We start from the raw sequence: 22,044 nt of genomic DNA, 5'->3' as shown, positions 1-22,044 counted from the left end.
AGCATCAGGCATGTGTTTGATGCTTAATCAGCACTGTAAACATCAAAAAGTGAAGTAACTAAGAAGAAACGCAACAACCCCCACATGGGACAGATGTGAAACTATAAAACAGAAAAATCTGAAACCTCACTATTAAGCTAAAGATTATGGAAAATGGCTACACTTCTGTATCTCATGATTCCCAAGAATATATTTTTTTTCCCACCATACTCTGTTGCCTCTCAAACATTAACATGCCATTTCTCAACACAGGAAGCAGATTTGTGTATTGAACATCACTTGTATTATGCTTACCACATATAATCAGTATCAAATTTTCCAAAACACTAGTAGATTCTTGGAAAAAAACAAACAAACACTGGTTTGATCTTATTTTCTCATTCTCTACTAGAGCATAAAACATGCAGTGTCCTTTGGGAAAACTCAAGATGTGGCAGATGACCCTCTGCATATCTCAAGGTGGTTTACATTCACTAAGACATAAAGATAAAGCTTCAGTTTTAGAACATTTTAGAATTCATCTCCAGCTAAAAACCCTAAGTAAAACTATTTTGACAGACATATCATCAACATACTCAGAAGCATTCTGCGGTTTTCTAGGCGTAACAAAGAGTTTATTTCTCTAAAATAAAAGCCAATGTGTAAAAAAAAAAAAAAAATCTAAACAGCAGGTATTCCACACTATCTGCAAAGACAGGAGGACTTCAGAGCCCTGGGCACTTTCCTAAGACCAGGAAAAGATGTTACAACATTAATGTTCAGTACTGACAAGGAGACATGCCTTACATCATAGATGGTAAGGGGAGGCCAGTGTGCTGAGGAGAAGCTTAATGATAAACTAGGAAAACATCAGGCTGGAGAGACGTGCAAAGCTCCACCATGGGTTGTAGCTTCTCTTTCCGCTCTTCCTGCTCACTCCGCTCAGCACACAGTGGCTATCTCATTAATGAGTATGCCATAATTTGTAATCAGTAGAGGAAGACAGTGGTGACTTCAGGTAAGGAATTTTGGGCTCTAGGCAGATAAAGCAAACCTATGAATTTACAAATGGAAAGAGGACATTTAAGGGTCTGAATTACATTACAGAACATATATGGAGGAAAGAAACCAAGGTTACATTTAGAAAGACAAAAGATATACTCTGGCCATCAGCGAGAAAGGTTTTGGCAATTCTATTCCTACTCTTTTTGTCTTAAAAGAAAAACAGCACATAGGCCATAAGTTTACCACCCAGGTCATCTCCAAACTCTTTTGCTCTAACCAGTGCAAGAGAGTTAGGGTTAGAGAACTCTTTTTCCTTCTTTTATATTGATTTGGGAACTCAGGAAGTGCGAACAGGATATGTGATGTGGAGAAATCCATGGAAAATTGAAAAGTGATCCCTAGTGACAGAATAAAGGTTTGTGAATGCTAAGCTATACATAGGGCAATGATGGCGAACCTTTTCAAGACAAGGTTTTTATAGGAAAATGGACACAACTAGAGACTATACTCATAAGTGAAATAAATTAGACTCGCATGCGTAAACACCATACTGTCTCACTAGTGTAAGAACTTGAAAGAGTGAATAAAATCTAGGACGTACAGTAGACATTGTGAAAGGGAAGGAAACTGCTCAAAAGGAAAGAACAACTGGGATGAGGGAAAAGAGAAAAAAAGAAGGGGAAAAATATGTGTATACGTATACACAGGATAGCTAACATGATTGCACTACTGACTTTTATTGCTCTATTCAAAGGAACAGTTAACGTTTAAGTGTGTGATCAATCTTACATGTCTATATTTGTTTATCTGAGTAACCAAATTGAAGATATCAATATGTAATACAACAACCACTGTTAATTTCCTGTTACCTTGTCTGAGAGTCTGTATTGCTTGTGTTGTTTTTGTGTCATTTTGTAAGTGTCTGTGTGTTTGTTAATATGTTCTTTTATCTTTAAAATCAAAAAAAGATGAGTGCTCAAAGTACAACCCAAACCCATTTGTTTATCACAAAGTGCCAGCACTGCAATTAAGCCCAAATACTGAGGCTTTAGTTTAGAAAAAGCAATGTGTGAACATTAACATCTTTTGTCTTAAAAGAAAAACAACACACAGGCCATAAGTTTACCACCCCGGTCATCTCCAAACTCTTGTTCTAACCACTGCAAGAGAGTTGGGGCTATAGAATTCCTTTTCTCTATTATCATGGATTGTGAAGTTCCATCAAATGCAGAAAACCCGTTCCACCATCAAATGCAGAAAACCTGCTCCACCACCACTCAAGCTCAGCACTGCAATTCCTCCTCCCCTTTCTCACACCCGAGGTATTTTTCCAGGTGGCAGTACAATAATATCCCCGCTAGGAGTATCTGGTATCTGAATATATAATTTCCTTATTAGTATTTAAATAAATATGTATCTGTCTCCCTAGTTAATCCCCTGGAGCCCCAAGTATCTGTGATAATCATTGGATATGTCCCTAAGGATGACAGCCTAATCCATCTCCACTCAAAGTGTGTCTTACACATGGCAGGAAAATAATCTACTCTAACTAAAAGAAGGAAAAGCCTCATTTACAGTCATCTTTCCAATGGATAATTCACAGAGAAATGCAAAAATCTCTGTTATATGAAAGCCATAAAATGAGAGATTATCAATATCTGTGAAGATAAATAGTATTTGGTGGAGCAAATTAATTTTGCTAAAGATTGCTATTCACCTAATGGCCAATGCCTTTGGCACTACATTTAAAGGCAAACACACTAACTGTAAGCAATTCGTGTCTGACTCTGTAATGCATCAGCTTCTGAAAGCCACTACTCTGCCCCTTCCTCCTAGGTGTGTTTCTGCACATGAGGGTAATTCAGCTACATTTCTTCCTTAGGTTTCCATGACACCATTCCACATGTGCTCAAATACTGTAATGGAGAAAAAGAGTCTGTGTTCATACTCAAGGCCCAAAATGGAAATGAAATTGATTTAACACTAGGGCATCAATGATGAAGGCAGAAAAGAGAAAGTTCAGTCACTTGGTGTCATATGTTTAAGAACAGGGCACAGGGTAACAGAAGGAAAAGTCAGGGGGAAAGAAGGAGACAGAAAGGCCAGGGTGCCTTCAGCCTCTTCTGGCCCCTCTTGCCTCGGGGCAGAGTGGACAGCTGAGAATCAGGTTGGCAAGAGAAGATGTGCATTGAAGAAAGGGCGGAGAGGCGGAAAAGTAACCCCGAGCCTCCAGTAACTCTGCAGTCAGACCTAAAATCCTACACGGAAAATATAAACACGATACTGGTTACCTCTGGGAGGGATAAAAGGGAATAAAATAGGAAAACAAATGCAACAGAGCTATTTTAAATATTTTCTTTCTTTTAAAAAGACCAGGAAGAAAGGGCAAACTGTTAACATTTGTTAATATTGAATGATTACATAACTGTCTTTTAAAAATACTTTCCTGTATATCATAAATACAGATCCTAAAACACAAATACATATTGTGGTGTGTGTGTGTTGTGTGTAAAGAACCCAATAGGATCAGGAACTAAAAATGCACATTTTAAGTACTAAGAGAGAGGGTATAGGCAGAAGGTCCTAAAGACCCAAAGTCATCTATAAATTGGACGAATTTACAGAAAAGATGAGTTTTGACGAAGGAGAGCTGAGAGTTTCCTGTTAGAAATGTGGGTGCTGCACTAAATGCAGAGGAGACAGGACCTTTCTCCTTTCCCACGAGGCAGGGTCAGAGCTCTCTACACAGAGGAGTCAGGACTGTAGGCAGGGTTCAAAGAATTACAGGAGTGGATAAATTTACCCAGTTTTACTTCTACAATCAATATTTCCATTAGACTCAACAGAGCTTTTGCTCCTGTTAACATGATACCAATGAGATGCACACATTTGGGTAGGCTTGGAAGGAAATAAAAATAAATAATTTGAATAACACAAGGGATGTCATATAAATTCTCTCCAGGAAAAAGCTTTCTTTGTTGTAGAATCATACTTCCACAGATATTTTCTTCATAAAAGTAAAGCACAGTAGGGTTTGAACAGGATAAAATGAAAATATATACAGTTTCTTAGGTAACAAAAAAATCCCCAATAAGGATAGGGATGTGAGGCCATCAGCCAGGGAGAAGACGGGTCCTCCCTGTTTTCCCAAGATCATGAGATGCTAAGATAGAGAACAATCAGGTACAAGACCTGGTGCATGCATGTCAGGACTAAATTTTATGCAACGTAACTCCCAGTAAAGGTGCCCTCGGCTAGTGGTAGTTTAGCAAAAAAAAAAAAAAAAAAAAAAAGTCAGCAACTACATTATGAGGAAAGTGTATCACGTATGTGAGAAATATAGGACTGCTGTGCCAGAGGAAACGAGCTCCTTCGGATTCCCACCTGTGCTGTGAATAATGCTCAACTCCCTACAGCACTAGGCAGGAATGGGATGTTAATGTCGAATTGTGTTTGAATCTCAACACACAGGGCTGCCATGAGGCAGCAATACTTCAAAGAGGCAGGGAAATTAAGCTCCTATTTCTGACCAAGATCACTTGTGGCAATAAAGTACACCATCATGATGGAATAAGAGAGCTACACTGATAACCAAAGAGCTTCCTCCAGTGTGGACTTTGAGCGGCTCTTCCAACCCAGGGTGGACAGAAAGGGAGTAAGTTCTCCGGGCCATGCTCGGTGCAAGGGAGGGAACAAAGGAGAGCACTTGGACACTATGCAGGGGCACGACAACGCAGGGCTGGAGCATAGGAAAGGTAGGCTAGCATCAAGACTCAAAGTTCTCCTCCTGTCCACAGGTGCCAGGCAGACACACTAAGGAGAGGATGACAGGTGTGCAGCACTCCCAGGGCAGAGGTCCCACCCTGACCTCTTCTGGGGCATCAGTACACAGGGCCAAGCCGAACATTAACATGTTTGTTGCTTCAAGTGAACTCGGCCCAGTCAAATGCTCGCCAGTGAGGAGAGTTGTATAGTTCTTTTCACTGAAGTTCAATGCTTCCATACCTAAATCTCAAGAAATCTTAGGTTTCTCAGAAATAGGACTTTACAACTAACATCTCTTCCATAGAAGGTGGATTTGGCTGCAGAGTCCTTGCTGCTAACGAGCTGAGCTCTGTGACTTCGGCCAAGTCAAAGCCATGCCACTTTTAAAAACAAAACGACCTGGGGAGTAAATAAGGCGAAAGTGGGGCTGAAGGTAACCACACTGGAAGGGCTCAGGAAATTCAGAGCGCCGGGCCACCCATCTCCTTTGCACTTGGACAATCTGACAATCATCAATCAGCAGATGGTGCAACAGTCTAGTCTTCACTGTAGGTTTCCCTACTTAACATTTAATCCCAGAAAGGCAGGGCCGGGGTTTATTTTCCCCCAGGCAAGTATTTTATTCTGACACTGAAGTACCAGGGGGGCTGCTTGATCTTTCAGTGTGAAAAGTGAAAAGCTGCACATGGGCCTTCAAAGCATTTCACACGTCACTGTCTTCTCTTCCCTAGGGAGAGGCGGGGTGATGTAACATCTGCCAGGCACTGCCCAATTGCAGTTGAATTGCAGTTGAGCAGGAAACACGTTGGCACTTACATCATTTTCAGAGTGCAGGGAGAAACCAAGGCAAGGCAAAAACTTCACACAGGCAGGAAATCTCTGAGGCACCATCTTAGTACTCTGTCACTCTGTCTGTCTCTCTCTGACTCAGTTTCCCTGGGAACCTCCCAGAAATAACTTAAAGGCCTAAAAGAACAGTTAGCACCATGTAGACACTGAGGAAAAGACAAAGTTCTCACACGATGTTCACCTCTGAAGTCTGAAAATTCAGCACTGCTTGCTATGCATCCACCACTTGGGATAAAACACACTCTAAACAGTGCAGCCACATGCACAATATGCACAATATGCAACAGTCAGGCAAAGAGTGAAAACTAAAGACACAGCAACATCATTTAAAAGCTAGGCTAAAAACCAGGAAGTACAAACCTTGAAATATAGGGAAGAAAAATACGAAATGGACCTTTGACATTGTCAAATGTAACTGCCATTTAATGGAATAGGAAATAGGCTGAAAGATGAATGTCCGCCAGCTGGTCTGCAGCTAGGGAGTGTGTGCAGACAACCAACGTCCGAGCCACCATCTCCTCTCTTCCCTACCTGGACCAATGGCCAGTATCACCAATTATCCCTTAAAAGAATCCCCTCCACTTCCTACAACATGGGTCTACCTAAAATTTGGGAGGCTAAGTTTCAGAAATATAATGCTCTTTGTTGTAAGACCTGTAGAGAAGATGGGTCTCAATTACTTTGCTATTGCTGACATTTATTTATTAAAAACAATACAGAAATACAATGAGGGACTCACTATGTCAAGTCAAATGGGAAATACATTACTAAATCTGGCACGAATCCTGTGTGACAGGGAACACAGGAGTGGATCCAGTGGAGGGATTCGGTGGAGGCCACTGAAGGCACATCAGAAACAGAGGGAAAAGCCGGACGTGAAGACAAGGGTGGGCAGGAAGATGAGGCACTGGAAACCAAGATGGCGCCTCTTTCAACACAGCAGTGCCAGGAGAGGGGGAGAGAAGCCACACTCGAAGACACTGCAAACGACCAGGCTGGAAGAACAGCTTACCCTCTGCAGCTCTAATGGGATTTCACAAGAGTGGAGGAAGAAGCTGCTAATCTGAGGAACAGCGTGGTTTTCTGAGGTAGAGATTTGATAAGGGAGGCAGATCATTTAAAGAAAGGAACTTGAAAGGGAAAAGGAGTTTAACCATCTTTATTGGCAAGAAGTTTATGCTCTCTAATTTAAATATATAGAGCAAATCATTTCTTTTTGCTTTGCTTTTAAAGATCAAGAACTTCAATTTGCCATCTTCTAAATGGTGAAGACTCATATATTTGGGGCACACTATTAAATCGCACGGCAGCCTTTACCTGCAGAGTAAAATACCAACTCAACAGTCTTTTCTGGGGAGTTTTGTTTTGCAAACATTGAATCCTCTCCAGGACTTCTCCCTTGTGCCCTTCTCTGTGTGCTACAGAGTTCTCAGTAGGAAAAATCCAAAGCCTAAATTGAGTTTTATAAAGCCGTAGTTCTATTTTGATATGGAGGTCATTCACAAACTCATTTTGTACATTTTGTTTTCAGAATAGAGGTACTTTTCCTCTAACTAAATCACGATGGAGATAAAAGGAGCTACTCTGCTTAAAATGAAGGCAAGTAAAATCAAGTCCAGCCACGGGCTCGTCCGGTCCTCATTTCGAGGAAGCTATGAATGTCACCTCAGTGCCCACAGGAGTCTGAAAACATCAGCACTTTCTCATCTGTGGCCCAGGTGCTCCAGTCACTGTTTAACCCACAGTACAGTACTGCTGGATACTGGCTGTGTTTTACAAGTTTCTGACATTTCTCATAAAACACCTATGCGAGCTCTCTCTCTGATGCCACACAGGTAACAATGTCTATGCAACTGACAGCACTTCCACGAATCTTTTCCTATCTTCATGCATTGCACAGAATTCCAACCACGGGTTCCCAGGCATTCGCCACCTCTTTTCTATACAGCTTCCTATCAGCTGCAAACCCAACATGAAGTCTCTGTGCCAGGTCACTGCGGAGCACAAGAGCACGGAGTTAAACACACTGTGTGACAGGGAAAATGTTTGCTGGCAGTTTTCCTTTCTAAGAAGTTGAAATGAACAGAATTCCTCATCTACGAAATATATCCTAGAAGCACCAAGCTACAGGATGTACACAGCATCTTCCCAAAGTGAATGAGAGGAATTTTAGGGCGCACACTTGTTCATTCTGATACTAACCTAATAAATTTAACAGCCAGGCCCAGGTCAGCTATACAGCAAGTTCCATTTTTCTTCACCAGAATGTTCTTGCTTTTCAGATCTCGGTGGGCGATCGCCGGTTTGCCTTGAGTACTAAAGATTTCAGTGTGTAAGTGGCACAGGCCACTAACGGAGGAGTAGGCTAATTTTAGCATCGATTTAGTGTCGAGGGTGGTGGACTTCAAATAATCATAAAGAGAACCATTTTCATGGTAGTCTGTGATGAGGTACAGCTGGGTCCAGGACCCTGTCCCTTTGATATCTGCAGCAATGAACCCTAAAAACACAAAAGACAAAAGGGATGGAGGCATTATTAAAATGTACTCAGAAACAATTCATGCTTTCAAGTACCATTCTTTGTCTATAGCTGTCTCCGGTTTAGTATTTCACCTGGTTTCCTCATTATGCCTACAATGGTGGTAAGTTATGAATGCTGACCAGTGGTCATCAGAATTGTAGGGATAGAGAAAGATTAAAAATTTGTATCTGCAAATACAACCTCCTTCTGATCAGCAATTGATATACAAATTCTTTTACGGTATTACAGGTACAGGTAAGTGCTGTTTATAAAACAGTTTTGCCTTAAGGCAAACACATCACTGATTAGCATCTACCCCTTCTTGAATGACCCAGATAGATCCTGACTAGCCTGAAAAAATGAGAGGTAAATCAATTCTCAACACAAACTTTTGATATAAATAAACCCTATGGATAAAATGCTTCTAACTATATAAACATTTAAACAAAACTATGCTCCTTCAAATCTCTAAGAAAGCCTTAGACATTCTGGTATTACATGTGCAATTCCTGTTTCTGAAGAAAACTCATCTGAGAGTATCCCATGTCCAGCCCACTGTCCACTCGCTGAGGTGCCTCATTCACCTCTCCTGTTCGGTCTCCCACTCTAAGCGTATGAGGCTCTTGGACCAATACCAAGAAGAAAATTTCTGTGTGTTTCAGAACGGGTCTAGACAGATGACTTAATATGGAGATGTCAACAGAAAAACAGAGGAAAGCTAGAAAACTCCAAACATCACCACACAGACTTTTACTCACCCAGAATGTTTTCATGCCTCATCAGCACTGTCTGATATATTTCTGTCTCTCGGAACCAGCTGGCTTCCTCCGTGGTGAAGAATACTTTCACAGCTACCTTTTCTCCACGCCACTTTCCCATCCAGACTTCTCCATAGCGACCTTTTCCAATCTGCTTCACCATCTGAATCTGCTTCGCTATTGTTCTTTGGACCTGTTAAATCCCAAAACACTCTGTCAGTGTAGTCACAGCACTGCAGATCTGTTAAATCTTTTCTTTCCCCTCTGGAGAAGAAACAATTAATGAATATAAAATATATTTAGTGAGCAATTTTCTTTATGTAGACAAGTTATTTATATTTATTAATTATGCTGTTCTCTTTCAAACGTATCTGAGACTAGGGATTCTGATTGCTTGAAATACTGTTTCCAAATTAGCAAACATTTCATTTTACCTATTATAATTTAGATAAAGGATGAATCTGAATAGATATCCAGTACTTGACAGAAGAGAATACTCTCACTCTCACAACTATAATGGGTTATTAGATACTCTCAAAGAACTTTGCCACCATATAATTAATCATGGACACAATAAAAGAAACAAAAGTGTAATGCACTACTGTGCACACAAGGAGATAAACTCTCCAAGCAAGGAAAAAAAAAGGAGAAAGGGAAGAAAAGAAGGGAAAGAGAAAAAAATTGGGGAGGAGAAAGGGAAAGATTTGAGACAAGAGCAGGGAATGATAATCATTAAATGTGTATAAAAGGCAGGTGTACCTAGGTGAGAATAATATCTGCATGACTAAACTCTGACCCCTTTAAAACTAGAAGAATTTAACCTAATGTTTTGACATTAAGCTGGTACTATTACATAGTACTAAATTGGTGCTAGGTTGGTAGCATGCCATGCCTCTTGGTGAAAACAAATTACAAATCTTTTGCTGAAGAAATCTCTTATAGTATACTTTTTGTTATGGTTTGTGTTTAGATGTCCCCTTAAAGCCTCATGTGGTCACAGGTAGGGCTTTTTTTGAGGTGGCTGGATCTAGAGTATATGACATCTAGTGCAATGCCAAGGATCAAGGGCAGTAGGATTAAGGGTATGAATGCTACCGCCCTAGGTAGAGTAGATAAGATATAAGGAATAGAAAGAGCTGTTGTTGTCCCATTGCTTTGGTATCTTCTGCCCACCATGAATTGTTTCTCCTCTATGGGGTCCCTCTGCCATGCTGCCTTGGAGCCAGCGAACTATGAACTGAAACCTCTACACACTGTGTGCTATATAAACCCTTCCTCCTTAACTGTGGGTGTTGGGTATTTTCTCCCAGCAATGAGAAGACTAATACAGAATTTGGTAACAGATAAGTGGAGTTGCTGCTGCGACTGTATCTGACCATGTGGTTTAAGAGCCTTTGGAGCTGGCTTGTGGGAAGGACGAGAGTTAGGCAAGGTTTGGAGATGCTAGTTTAAAAAGAGCTGGAATGCCCTAGGCTGCTCCACATGGAGTTTCTGGTCAGAGGTCAGAAGACCAGGAGGCTGACAGAAATCCTGCCAGTAAAGACTAGGTTCAGGTTTCTTCTGGGAAGAAGGACTGCACTGGCTGGTGGACTCCAGACAATGTGCGCTATGGCTTCGTAGAAAGTTTGTCTGCATTTTGTTCATGTCCAGAGACTTTGCCTGAGACTAAGGATGATGGACTAATTAATCTTGCAGAAGAAATTTCAAGTCAGCCTAATGCTGAGGCAGTGGCATGGCTATTGTGGGGGGCTTTTAGCCAGATCTGTATTGAGAATCAAGAGCAAAGAATGATTGACCAACAGAATGATTTAAAATGCTGTGAGTTTGGCCAGAAAGGAAGCTCCAGTAAAGCTGAGGACTGGAAAGATAAAAGAGAGGAGATCTCGATTGCTGAGAAGGAACGGGAGGATAGAAAAGATGATCTAAGGTCATCACAAGTAGCAGCAGGACTCCACCCTTTGCAGCCTCAAAATTACAAAAGTGAAAGACTTTGATTTAAGAAGAGAGCCCCAGAGCACCATGTTCCAGAATGGTGGTGTCTTAGAGAATTTGTTCCTTGGGATTAGGTTCATAGGCACTGGACTCCTATAGGCAAGAAAGAAACCAGCCTGGCTACTGCTCCAAATGGCAGCAGACCTTGGCATCACCCATGTGGTGCTGGTTTTAGGTGCATGTAGAATGCAAGGATTGTGTGGTCAGGAAGGCTTCTGCCCAGATTTCACAAGAAGGCTGGGAGGCTAAGCAGTGTTCCCCTGAGAAGGGCAGTGTGCGAAGCTGTGAATGTGAAGCTGAAGGTGCAGTGGAGATCCCAGAAGTTTGAAGGCCAGGAATGTAGAGCATCCAACGAAAGCTGCAAGGTGTGAGCAAAGCCAGCCAAAGAAAGAAGCCATGGGGGTTACAAACACCAGAAGTGCTATAGAAGTAGAGCCACCCAAGCCCTTTGAAGTATATGTCTTGCCACAAATTGCCCAAGGGTGCTGCACATGGAACTAATGGACTTAATTTTTGCCCTGCTGGATTTTGGACTTGTTTTGGTCCCATTCCTTTGAATTCCCCTGTCTGTAACTTTTGGAATGGAAATGTCTATTTTGTGCCACTGAATGTTGGAAATGTTTAACTTTCTTTTCATTTGAACAGGGCCTCACAGCTAAGAGTTTGCCTTAAATCTCAGAGACTTTGGAAGTGGACTTTTCAACAGTGCTGAAACTGTCAGGAGTTTGGGAACTGTTGGAGATGGACTAAACGCCTTTTCATAAAGGAATATGCATGAGTCTTTAAGGGGCCAAGGGAACAATGTGATGGCTTGTGTGTAGATGTCCCCCAAAGTCTCATACAGTCGTAGATATGGCTTTTTCAGAGGTGGCTATGTCTAGAGTATATGATGCTGAAATTGATTCACGGTGCAATGTTCAAGTCAAGGGCACTGGGATTAAGGATGTGAGTCCTACCTGTCCTAAGTAGCCTGAATAAGACATAAGGTAGAGAAGGAGCTGTGGTCATCCCTTATTGCTTTGCTATTTTCTGCCCACCATGGATTGTTTCTCCTCTGTGATGCCTGTCTACCATGCCAACCTGCCTTGGAGCCAGCCAATAACGGACTGAAATCTCTACAAACTGTGAGGTAAATAAACCTTTCCTCCTTCAACTCTGTATGTTGGATATTTTGTCCCAGCAATGAGAAAAGTAAGTAAAATACTTTTCACTCCAAAACTATGGTAGGGTGAATAGTACTTTAAAGGAGGTCTTGCCTGAAAAACACTTGATCATAGGTTCAATAGAAGAAACCATAGTACATTGGTGGGGTCGCAAGGAAGAAAACAAGGGAGGGAAGGGAGGGAAGGGAGGGAAAAATAAACACAGGGAGAAAAAGAAGGAAGAACATGAGAGAAGGGCTGATGGAATAAACGACTTAAAACAAAAGGGAACAGTTACTATAAATGAGAGTCAAGAAAGCCAAGCCACAGGGATTTAACACCTTCAGATTACATATTACAATTGACAGATATGAAATGTCAAATAACTACATGACATATTTAAGAACTAGGAGATGAAATGAAAAAGAAGCAAGCAGGAAAAGATTATTGAAAACTACACTTTTCAAGTGTAAGAGCTGTCAGTCAAAAATGCAAAATGGCAAATTAAAGAAAAAAGTTAAAGAATATTAACAAATTGGAGAGAAACTTACTTAGGCTAGAAGGCAGCTCCAAAGAGCTGTAAAGAGCACAGTAAAGACAAAGAAAGAGAAAATAGGAGAGTTAAATGACATTAAGGTTCATGTCTACAGACACATGATCTTCCTTCTGCACTTACAATCAAATATTTCAAGGACACTAAGATCAATCATTCCTTGAATGAAAGGGCTGCTAAACATCTGTGGCAATTCACGTAATTCAGAAGACAAACATAAAGAACCTAGGTTAAAATTCTTATAAAATCATATTAGAGAACAGGAATGTATTCTTTCTAAGAGATGTGCTTTATATTAGATAAAGCATTTAGTTTTACTTTTTGTCCTTGCACTTTTTAAGGACTATACGATTTACACTGGGCCAACCCAAACAAACCAGAACAATCTCATCTCACAGCCAACTGATCAGCAGCTTTAATCATCCCTTGCCTGTACATAACAGATTTTACAGATTAGGATGGGGGGGCATTATTCTGTTTAGTACAGATGTCCACCAACTAGGATCATTTCTATTTTTTTCAGAAATGGATGATTTTTTTCAATTTAAAAGGTAGCGCTACTTGCTATCAGAACTATTCCTGGCACTACTGTCAGACAGAAAGCATTCTGGAAAAGGACAGGCATCCCCCACAAATTCTGAAAGGCACTGGTGATACAGGTTAGTGGTGGAGTGTCCCTGAGTTTAATCCCCAGTACCATGAAAACAAAACTAAATGAAATGAAGAACATGCTATGAACCATGAAGACCAATGGAAAGAGCAAGCGAGTGCATGCAGACAGCCGCCTTCTTCCTTCCCCTGCCTCGCACTGCCCTGTGAGGGGGTCTTCCATACACTCTGGTCCTCACACAGTGACATGGGCTCACTGAGCAGCTGGGAGCCAAGTACATCGCAGCTGAATTACTCACTTGAGAGGAACCTTTCCACACTGACTGAAAAAATACTATGTTCAGCATACAGATGTTGCAGAGCACTGCTCCTGGCAATCTATGAGACATTCCCTAACACACACACTCTGCATCTGCTTCTTTTTTAATGATACTGTCTCTTCTTCAATGAAAGTGTGACAGAACTGGCAATGCTTGATAGCACAGAAACAACTTATCTCTAAGATTAAAACGTACCGCTCAATTATATTCAGAAATTTAAAGCACACTTTTACTTTGAGATAACATCAAAGGAACTGAAAATATAACTTCAAAAGTTGAAAAACTGATTTTTCATTTAATTTAGCAAATGTTTCTGGTCCTTCTGTACCTAGATTTTCATTCTACGTTACATTCTTAGAATCAGTTTTTGAAAGTGTGATTGTAAAAATGTCCTGCAATACTTTGGATCTGAAAGTGCCCCTCCAAGTCTGTGGTTGAGGGGTGGTCTTCAGCTCTGTCAACCAGGAGTGGGTGATGCTGTTAAAAGGGAGCCCTGGGGGACTCTTTAGGTCATGGGGGCCATAAGGTCAGGTGACTGTGGAACTCCTGCCTTTCACTTCCTGGTCATAAGGTGAGCACTTCTACATCTCCACAAGCTCCCAGCAAGATGTGCTGCTACCACAGCCCAAAACAACAGGGCTAACTAATTACAGACTAAAATCTCTTAAAGCTGTGAGCCAAAATATAACTTTCCTCTTCAAAGTCAATTATCTTAGTATTTCTCACACCGATGGAAAGCTAATGCATCTGTACCATACAATCACTGTAACTGTAGTTCCAAAAAAAGAATTACTTCATGTGAATGTGAATGTTTGAGGACTCAGAAGGTGTCATCATTGTTCCAGGGTTATCATCTTACTTAGTGATAGATAAACATCAGGCACTATCAGATGCCTAAGTCCATGCACATACTGGTATGTGATGGGACATAACATGTGGCCATAAATAGTGATTTGCACCCTCTCCTAAGATCTGAATTAGCAACACACACATACACACACTCACACCCCCACATACGCCTGTACGTGCAAATATATGGTTGAAAATACTGAGATACATACTGGAAAAACCTTTGCAAGAGTCTTAAGAAAGTTAATGTGTAGTAATTTAACTTTTGTGTCTTTACAAGGTCAAATAGGGTATGTATTACAGTAATACATACTATTTATTATACATAATATTCATTAAATAATCTTTCATATATATTTCATATATAAACATATATGTGACAGAGAACAGAAACATATAATATCTTAATTCTTAATAATTCAGATACTCTTTTTTGATAAAGAAATGGCTATCTCATGAAAAAGTGAAGATCCAAAATGAAGCATAGATATAAAATCATTTGATAAACACTAGGTTCAAGTATGTGTTTATATGAAAAGCATCATGCCGATGAAATAAATAATAAGTCAGTGTTATGGTGAGGTAGTCACTCATATAATACAATACCTGGAGAGATTACTCTACATTTCTACATTTTTTACCTTACAAACCAAATATTAAAGCTATGAGACTGAAAGTTTTCTTTACTGAACTAGGCTCTACAGAACCCCCCCTCCCACAGTGCCCAATAAAACCCATTTCATTGTTTTCTTTCATGGCTGCTTCACATTTTACAGCTGCTAAGAGCGAAGATTCGGGAGGCTTATCATCTGGGCGCAGATGCTGGCTTCTGCAATGGTCACTGGTTGACATACCTAGGCGCAGGTCATCTATCACGTAACACGGGGTGTGTATCTAAAACTGTCGTGTGCTACATACTGACATTTACATCCGTGAAGGGCTAGCTATTTAACAATGGCCTCCTGAGGTCATATCACTAAGTGACGTCACAGCTGCCTTAGCTTGTATAGAAATGCTCTATGATGTTGCCGTGGACTGATGCGTATCTCAGAACCTGTTCTGGTCATTAAGTGATACGTGGCTGCATTTCCTCATAGCAACACTGAGTTTTAAGTGGGAACATATAAAGGCCACTATCTGGAGTAGACAATCAAAGCAATCTGGCTTGAGAAATTATACTACTTTCAATTTTTGCAGTAATAATGAACACATTCCCCATGGGGAGTTGGCGCACATATGTGACACATACTAATTCTCTCCTCCACCTCTCCCCCACCTCATCTCTTGGTCCCCTTCCCATTTGCCAAAGATCTAAAAGATAATGGGAAATATGGTCAGAAACTGTACTCTTAACATTTATGGGTTATGTTCCAGGTGTTATTTTTTGGTATCTAAATTACAGAAACAGTATTCTTACAGACAGTAAAAGAAAGAACTAGAAGTTTTTTTTTTTAAACAAAGACTGAGCAGGCTGTTTAATGAATAAGACACTGTACGGGGGATACAAAGTGAATAAAATGTACTCACCCCCCCAACAATGACCCAGGCCAACGAAAGACATAGAAATGTTTTAACCCCACTTAAAACATTTTAAACTATCATATAACTAATAAGAAGTAAGTGTTACGACAAAATATAAACTGGCTCACTCTGAGGTAACTGAGAAGTCATCAGAGGTAAAATGGGAAGTAGGTATGGAGACATAGTTGGAAGAAGGTGCCATAAGGAGACTGCATTTGCAAAGACATGAGCCCAGATCCTGTTTGAGAACTGATTGCTCAGAGCTGATGCCAGAGCTTCGGTTCTGGCTGAGAGGCAGAGGCCAGGGTGGGCAGGCAGGCTGGGCTAAGGTGCCATGTGCAGGCTTCTAAAAAGGATCCAGAGGCAGTGCTAGGTGTCTGAGTGTTACATTCAGCAAAGTAATGCAGCAGGACCAAAGACTGCAGAGAGGCACCTCCAGAGCATGGAAAGGTGCATTAGCTGGGCAAACAGCGCGAGGACAAGCCAGCGACAGTTTCAAGTACAGGCACGTCTAGTCCATTCCTATCAGACGGGATTTGATGATTTGCATTTTTCTTTACCAATGAAATACACATTTAAAAATATAATTATATTTGCAACATATTAAAAATTCTAAAAATTAAAATCAAGCTATTTGATCATTAGAACTTGCACTAATTTTTTTTTTTTAATCTTAAGGGCCATAATTTTTATTACAATGCCACAAACACCTATATACATGGTTTCTGGCCGCATCTCAAAGACATTTCTTACAGTAATAGATACAACATCATCCAATGAGTCAGGCAAACAAGATACCCAGGGTCAGAGCTAAACCAAGAAGAGCAGGGAAATCAACTGTAAGAGTTATTAAGAAAAATATTCCTCATTAAAACTATTTCCTAATTCTAACAGTCATTCTCTGTGGTCCATAAAAGAGTCATTAATGCTTCTGATTGCAGCAAGTGCCTCGGATTTTGTGTGTATTCTCATCAAGGCTGCGAGTTTTGATCATCAGAAAATTAAACCTCTCCTGAATGGAAAAGCTAAGACCTTGCCCTGAAACATAAACCCCACAGCTGACAGGCAGCCTTCTCCTTTCAGAGAAGAACTCAGATCCCAGGTGGGTGTAACCTTTTTGCCTTCAAAAGCCGGGCCAAAGTGCAGTAATGCTATCCTCACTGCAGACAGAGGGAAGATGGTCCCACGTTTATAGTCTTCTAATCTGCTCTTTATCAGAATGTCTGAGGGTCTGGGTTGTAACCATACACGTTCATTAAAAAACAATCACCTTACCCTCAGCATGTCAAAATGTTATCAGCAAGCCCTGCATCTGAGATCTGATGTCTAACTGGCTGTGTGAAGCTTTCTCCTTGTCTGCTGCCCTATCTGTTTCAGTAAATCGAACCCTGCGTGTATTGACATTTCCTTTCTGAAGCTGCTTCCTCTCCATTCAAGGTATGTCCTGCTCATACCAGCAGAGGGAGGCCTGATCCACTTCCGGAGCTTTGCGACTGCTCAATCAGGTCTCGCAGCGATTCTCCGGGAGGAATGTACGTTTCATCCTGCTCCAGCCCGATGCTATACCGAGGCCTGGTTTCCTGTCTCTTATACCTAAAGATGATGGGGATATTTTCAGAACCCAAAATACAGTGGTAAGGGTAAAAACTTTATAATAATAATAAATAATACAAAACCAAATGCTTAATACTTGTCCTTAGTTACAATTTCTAAAATACAAATTGTAATTACTTTGCTGACTTATGTTTAATAAAATTTCGTGTTTTTTAGTGTCCCAACATTTAAAGTTTTTTCTTCTTCTGTTTCTTGTAATTGCATATATCCAAGCACATTACATTCTGTTAGTTTTACCAGTTACAGTATTTATTCCTAACATCTTTTCCATTGAAGTCTCTAATTAAAGATGAAAATTCTTTGTTTACAGAACACTACAGCTAACTCTGCCATATAACGTAATGTATAAACAGTAACAAGTGAGATAAAATTAAACTTGAAAAACATTCTGTTAATAATTATATCTTCAACTATAAAATGAATTTATTTGAACAGACTAATTGACCCATTTGAAGAATACTACAAATGAATATTAAATTGCTCAAAAGGCAAATAATATGTATGTAAAGGTCTATATTTACAAACTAGAAAAGTTATTAGGCAGCTGAATATAATTTATCATGTTCAACTGAACTCGCTTGATTTTAATACTATCTACAAATTATGTTTAAAATATCTCAATACTAAAGAGGAATTTTTTTTACCTCAGGAAATAAGGACTTACTTGAATCACTCTAAGTTCAATACGGTATTTTCTTTGCTTTGAATCAAGCTTTAGTAGCAAAAAGTCCCTGAATTCCCCAACTACCCTAGTTTCCTTAGGGATTAAATATTGATGCACCCTTTTGATATCTGAAGCAGAAATTAGATAGGTATCTTTTTATATATAACATCATTAAGACAAATATTTGTCAAGAGTAACAAACAGTTGCAGATCTAACTAGGCCAAAGAAAGCTGTGACTAAAATCACCAATAAACAAAAGTAGAATATTAGGATAAGGAAGACAAGGTAAATGCAAATTCTACGTCTGTCTGTTGAAAACTTACCTGAAGTAGCAGAATAAGATGATAAGGACCAAAAGCAAACTGCAGACTGTGACAGATATAAGTAAGGCCTTGTGATGGATGGGTCCATCAACAAAATCTGAAATTTAGGAAAACAGAATGACAGCTATGATATGGACAATATTTTTACTTAAAAATGAGGAATCAACTCTCTCGCAAATGCTAAGCATTATATGCAAGATATGAAGAAATTTTCAGCACTCTAATTTATAAGAAAAACTACACGTATGCTGAGAACTACATATTAGACTCGAACGAATCACCATTCATCCAGGAAACTATTTCAACAGCACAGTTCCTGTCTGGCTTGACACACAATAAACCCATGCAAAGAATATGATAAAGGGAAATAGGTCTAAAATACAAGCAAAAAGCTCATGGCTATTCCAGACTCAGTGGCGGGTTCACAGGCCTGTCTCACAAGGTTTCTAGAGCAGTCTATATGCTGGATTTTGATTTTAAAACCACATGTATATCCATGGTGCATAAAGGCAGAGGCATCTTTAAGGTGGTTATAAAGGAGACACTCCTTAAATGGTGCCACACACACGGATGACATCACTTTAAGCACAGATGTCTTCCAAGGCATTCACAAATGAAATCATTTTTAAAACAACTGGACAGGTTCTAGACAAAGAATGTGTGAATCTTTAAAAAAACCTAATTATTAAGTATTAGTTATTTGGTCTTAACTGTAGTTCTTGAGAAAGCAAATTTACTGAAAGCATGCTTTCTCAATTTTTTGTAAATAACAATGACTGAGAGGGCTTTAATAAAATGCATATTTACTGCTTTTTAACCTCAGAAAATTTTACTCTAAGAATCTTATTTTTTAATAATCCTTGTTAGTTTTATGCAGGTGGTCTCTGAGACATATTTTGAGGAAAAATGATGGAAAGTCTGGTGCACTTACATAATAACAGAACTAGCACCACTCTTAAGGGCAATATATATCCTTGAGAAGAGTGATTACTGTTACTTAATTTTAAAAAGTAATATTATAACTTACAACTTTAGTTCTACAAGAAGAGGGCTTCTAACTGTGCTATACACTTGTAAATGTACAGCCACCTAAATATTCGTATCCAAAGTGACTTATCGCAAGTTTCATGAAGAAAAACTGAAAGTCATCACCTAAAATAAATAAAATCACTACCTCCTTACCACCCAGGTGAACAGCTGAGCAATAATATTTCCATAGCATTTTAATGGACAAAAACATTCATGAGCAAAATATTTTGCCATATTATACTGTTTTATAAGATTATTTTCATTTATAAATCTTGGACATTTTCCAAAAGCAACAAATGATTTTTAAACATCACATAGTATAAAGACATCTTCATTTTGAAAGACAGTCTTATTATAGTCTTGTATGTTTAGAAGATCTGAAAAGATAATATTATAATGCTTCCTTACTATAATGTAAAGAAGTCGAGAGCATTTCACTTTCAAATACTCCCTACTGGTCCAGAGTAGCTGTCTACCATCTTCTCTGTCTCCCACCACCTTCAAATAAATCATCTTCTTTGATGTTCGCACACACAAAAGTCTGCAGTGAACACATCTACATATCCATCTTTGCGTGTGTCCGTACTTACTTACTTGAGAGATCTAGAAGCAGAATTATTAGTTCAATGTATGTCAAGGTTTTTTACTCATGTTGTCAAATATCTTTTGAAAAACTGCAACAATTTCTACTTCATTACCAACATGAATGTTTTAATTATTTGGAAATAATTTCAACCTTACAAAAAAGCTATAAAAATAAAACCTCACATATGGCCTTCATCCAGATCGCTCATTGTTAACATCTTACACTTATTTTGTAATTCTCTTACTATATCAGTGCCCCCATGTACACACAAATATATACAATACATATTCACATTTCATTTTATTTGTTTATGTATTTGTATGCCTGTATTATTTTATTTTTATTTTTTAAAATTTATTTATTTATTTATTTATTTATTGTCTTTTTTTTGAGACAGGGTCTCACTATGAAGGTCAGGCTGGCATTGAGCTCACTTTGTAGCCCAGGCTGGCTTCGAACTCACAAGGACCCTCCTGCCTCAGCCTCCTGAGTTCTGGGATTACCGGTGTGTGCCACCATGCCCAGCTATTATTTTACATCATTTGCAGTTGCAGAATAATGTTCCTGTCATTTACAAACAGTTTGGAATATACTTCCCAGGAATGAGGACCCTGTCTTACAAACAGTAACACAATTACCCAAATCAGGAAAATAACATGAGCAAATAAATTGAACATAAATCTTACTGCTCTCTGAAACACTGCAGAAAAGACTCAGATTACCTATTAAAAACTATAATCCACAGATCACTGTGCTTATTTGCTGTCCAAACCTATTTTTAAGACTTTTTTCCAATCATGTTCTGTATTCATCCATGTTCGCAGCACGGTGCTTGCGCTCCTGTGCGGAGTAGGTGCATGGACACATCCTCTCCACGCCTGCCTTCTTCATGCTCAGTGGCAGATTTACTCTTCAGTCCAAGAATATGTACGTTTAGAGTTATTTATGACTGATACTATTTCCAAAATATTAACAAAAGCAGCCTTCATCTTCAAAGGCTGAATGGAAATCATTAAAATCAAGCAGTTTTATACAAATAAACTAAAAACACTGCCTATGGACCACAAGAAAGGAGTTCAGGAGCTTTAACCACTGGACATTGTCCAAAAATCCATGCCAGCTTCACACAATCAGGAGCAGTATATACTTACAACATAGTTTGCATACAATACAGTGTTTAGTGAAGTCTGAAAGCAATATGTAGGTTTTAAAATTAAGCAGACTGAAATTTTATACAATAAATTATCTTAGTAAATTTTCCCCTATATTTCTTACATATATACATAAAGACTGCCACTGGTACCTTATTTTTTTTTAAGATAACAAAAGTTTGATTTTTCAGAAACGCAAAGAGAATTTTACTCAACTAAAACTACAGCTAACCACATAATTAATACTATTTTCAGTATACGAACACACAATACTTTTTTATTCCAGTGATTCAATTGTTTCTAAAACTATCCATTTCTGTGCCTTTTACTTTTTGTGGAAATATAGATTGCAGATTACAGCCTAGCCTTTACTCACTTTACTATATGTCCTATTTATAAGAGTAGGAAGACCTCAGAGGACCCCAGGGATTCTTCCCTTAGCAGCAGCATTTTATTAAGGGTAGCAGTACCTCCCTATTTTTCTTTTTGCCCCAGAAATCCTATCCCTGCACCTCACCTTCTGCCTCCTAGGCTTCCTTCAGGAATAGCTGATCCTTATTGAGAACACCTGTTTAATCTGCCATTACCCATACTCAGAGCATGAACAATATAAACATTCAAGTCCCTGCCAGAGGCTGGAAGGTAACCCTTCAGGATACCAATCAGGAGGAGAGCAGAGGCTGCTGGTTCTCTCCGCAGCAGATTTGTAGCTGCGCTGTCCTCTACCTGCTCAGGGATGTAGAACCAAGAACTCCTGGGGAAGTCAGGTTCACTACCACAAGCAATTAAGGCTCAGGGGCAGTTCTGTAACAA

The 22,044-nt window shown here is 39.4% G+C and overlaps 1 protein-coding gene across 9 annotated transcripts in view; it reads right to left on the bottom strand.

Moving 5' to 3' along the window:
* Bmpr1b (bone morphogenetic protein receptor, type IB) overlaps positions 1–22,044 on the bottom strand; it is a 376,760-nt gene that overhangs the window by 6,000 nt on the left and 348,716 nt on the right. For all 9 annotated transcript variants that reach the window (XM_013517414.1, XM_013517415.1, XM_013517436.1 and 6 more), the window contains 4 exons: positions 18,466–18,562; positions 17,318–17,456; positions 8,878–9,070; positions 7,801–8,098 (listed from right to left, as the gene is read on the bottom strand). In XM_013517414.1, coding sequence (XP_013372868.1) covers positions 7,801–8,098; positions 8,878–9,070; positions 17,318–17,456; positions 18,466–18,562 — 727 coding nt within the window. The remainder of the gene's footprint in view (positions 1–7,800; positions 8,099–8,877; positions 9,071–17,317; positions 17,457–18,465; positions 18,563–22,044) is intronic.

Source organism: Chinchilla lanigera, unplaced genomic scaffold, assembly GCF_000276665.1.
Source record: "Chinchilla lanigera isolate Chin_1 unplaced genomic scaffold, ChiLan1.0 scaffold00004, whole genome shotgun sequence".
NCBI lineage: Eukaryota > Metazoa > Chordata > Mammalia > Rodentia > Chinchillidae > Chinchilla > Chinchilla lanigera.
Note: the sequence above shows the minus strand (reverse complement) of the source record. Positions and strands in the feature narration are given on the sequence as shown.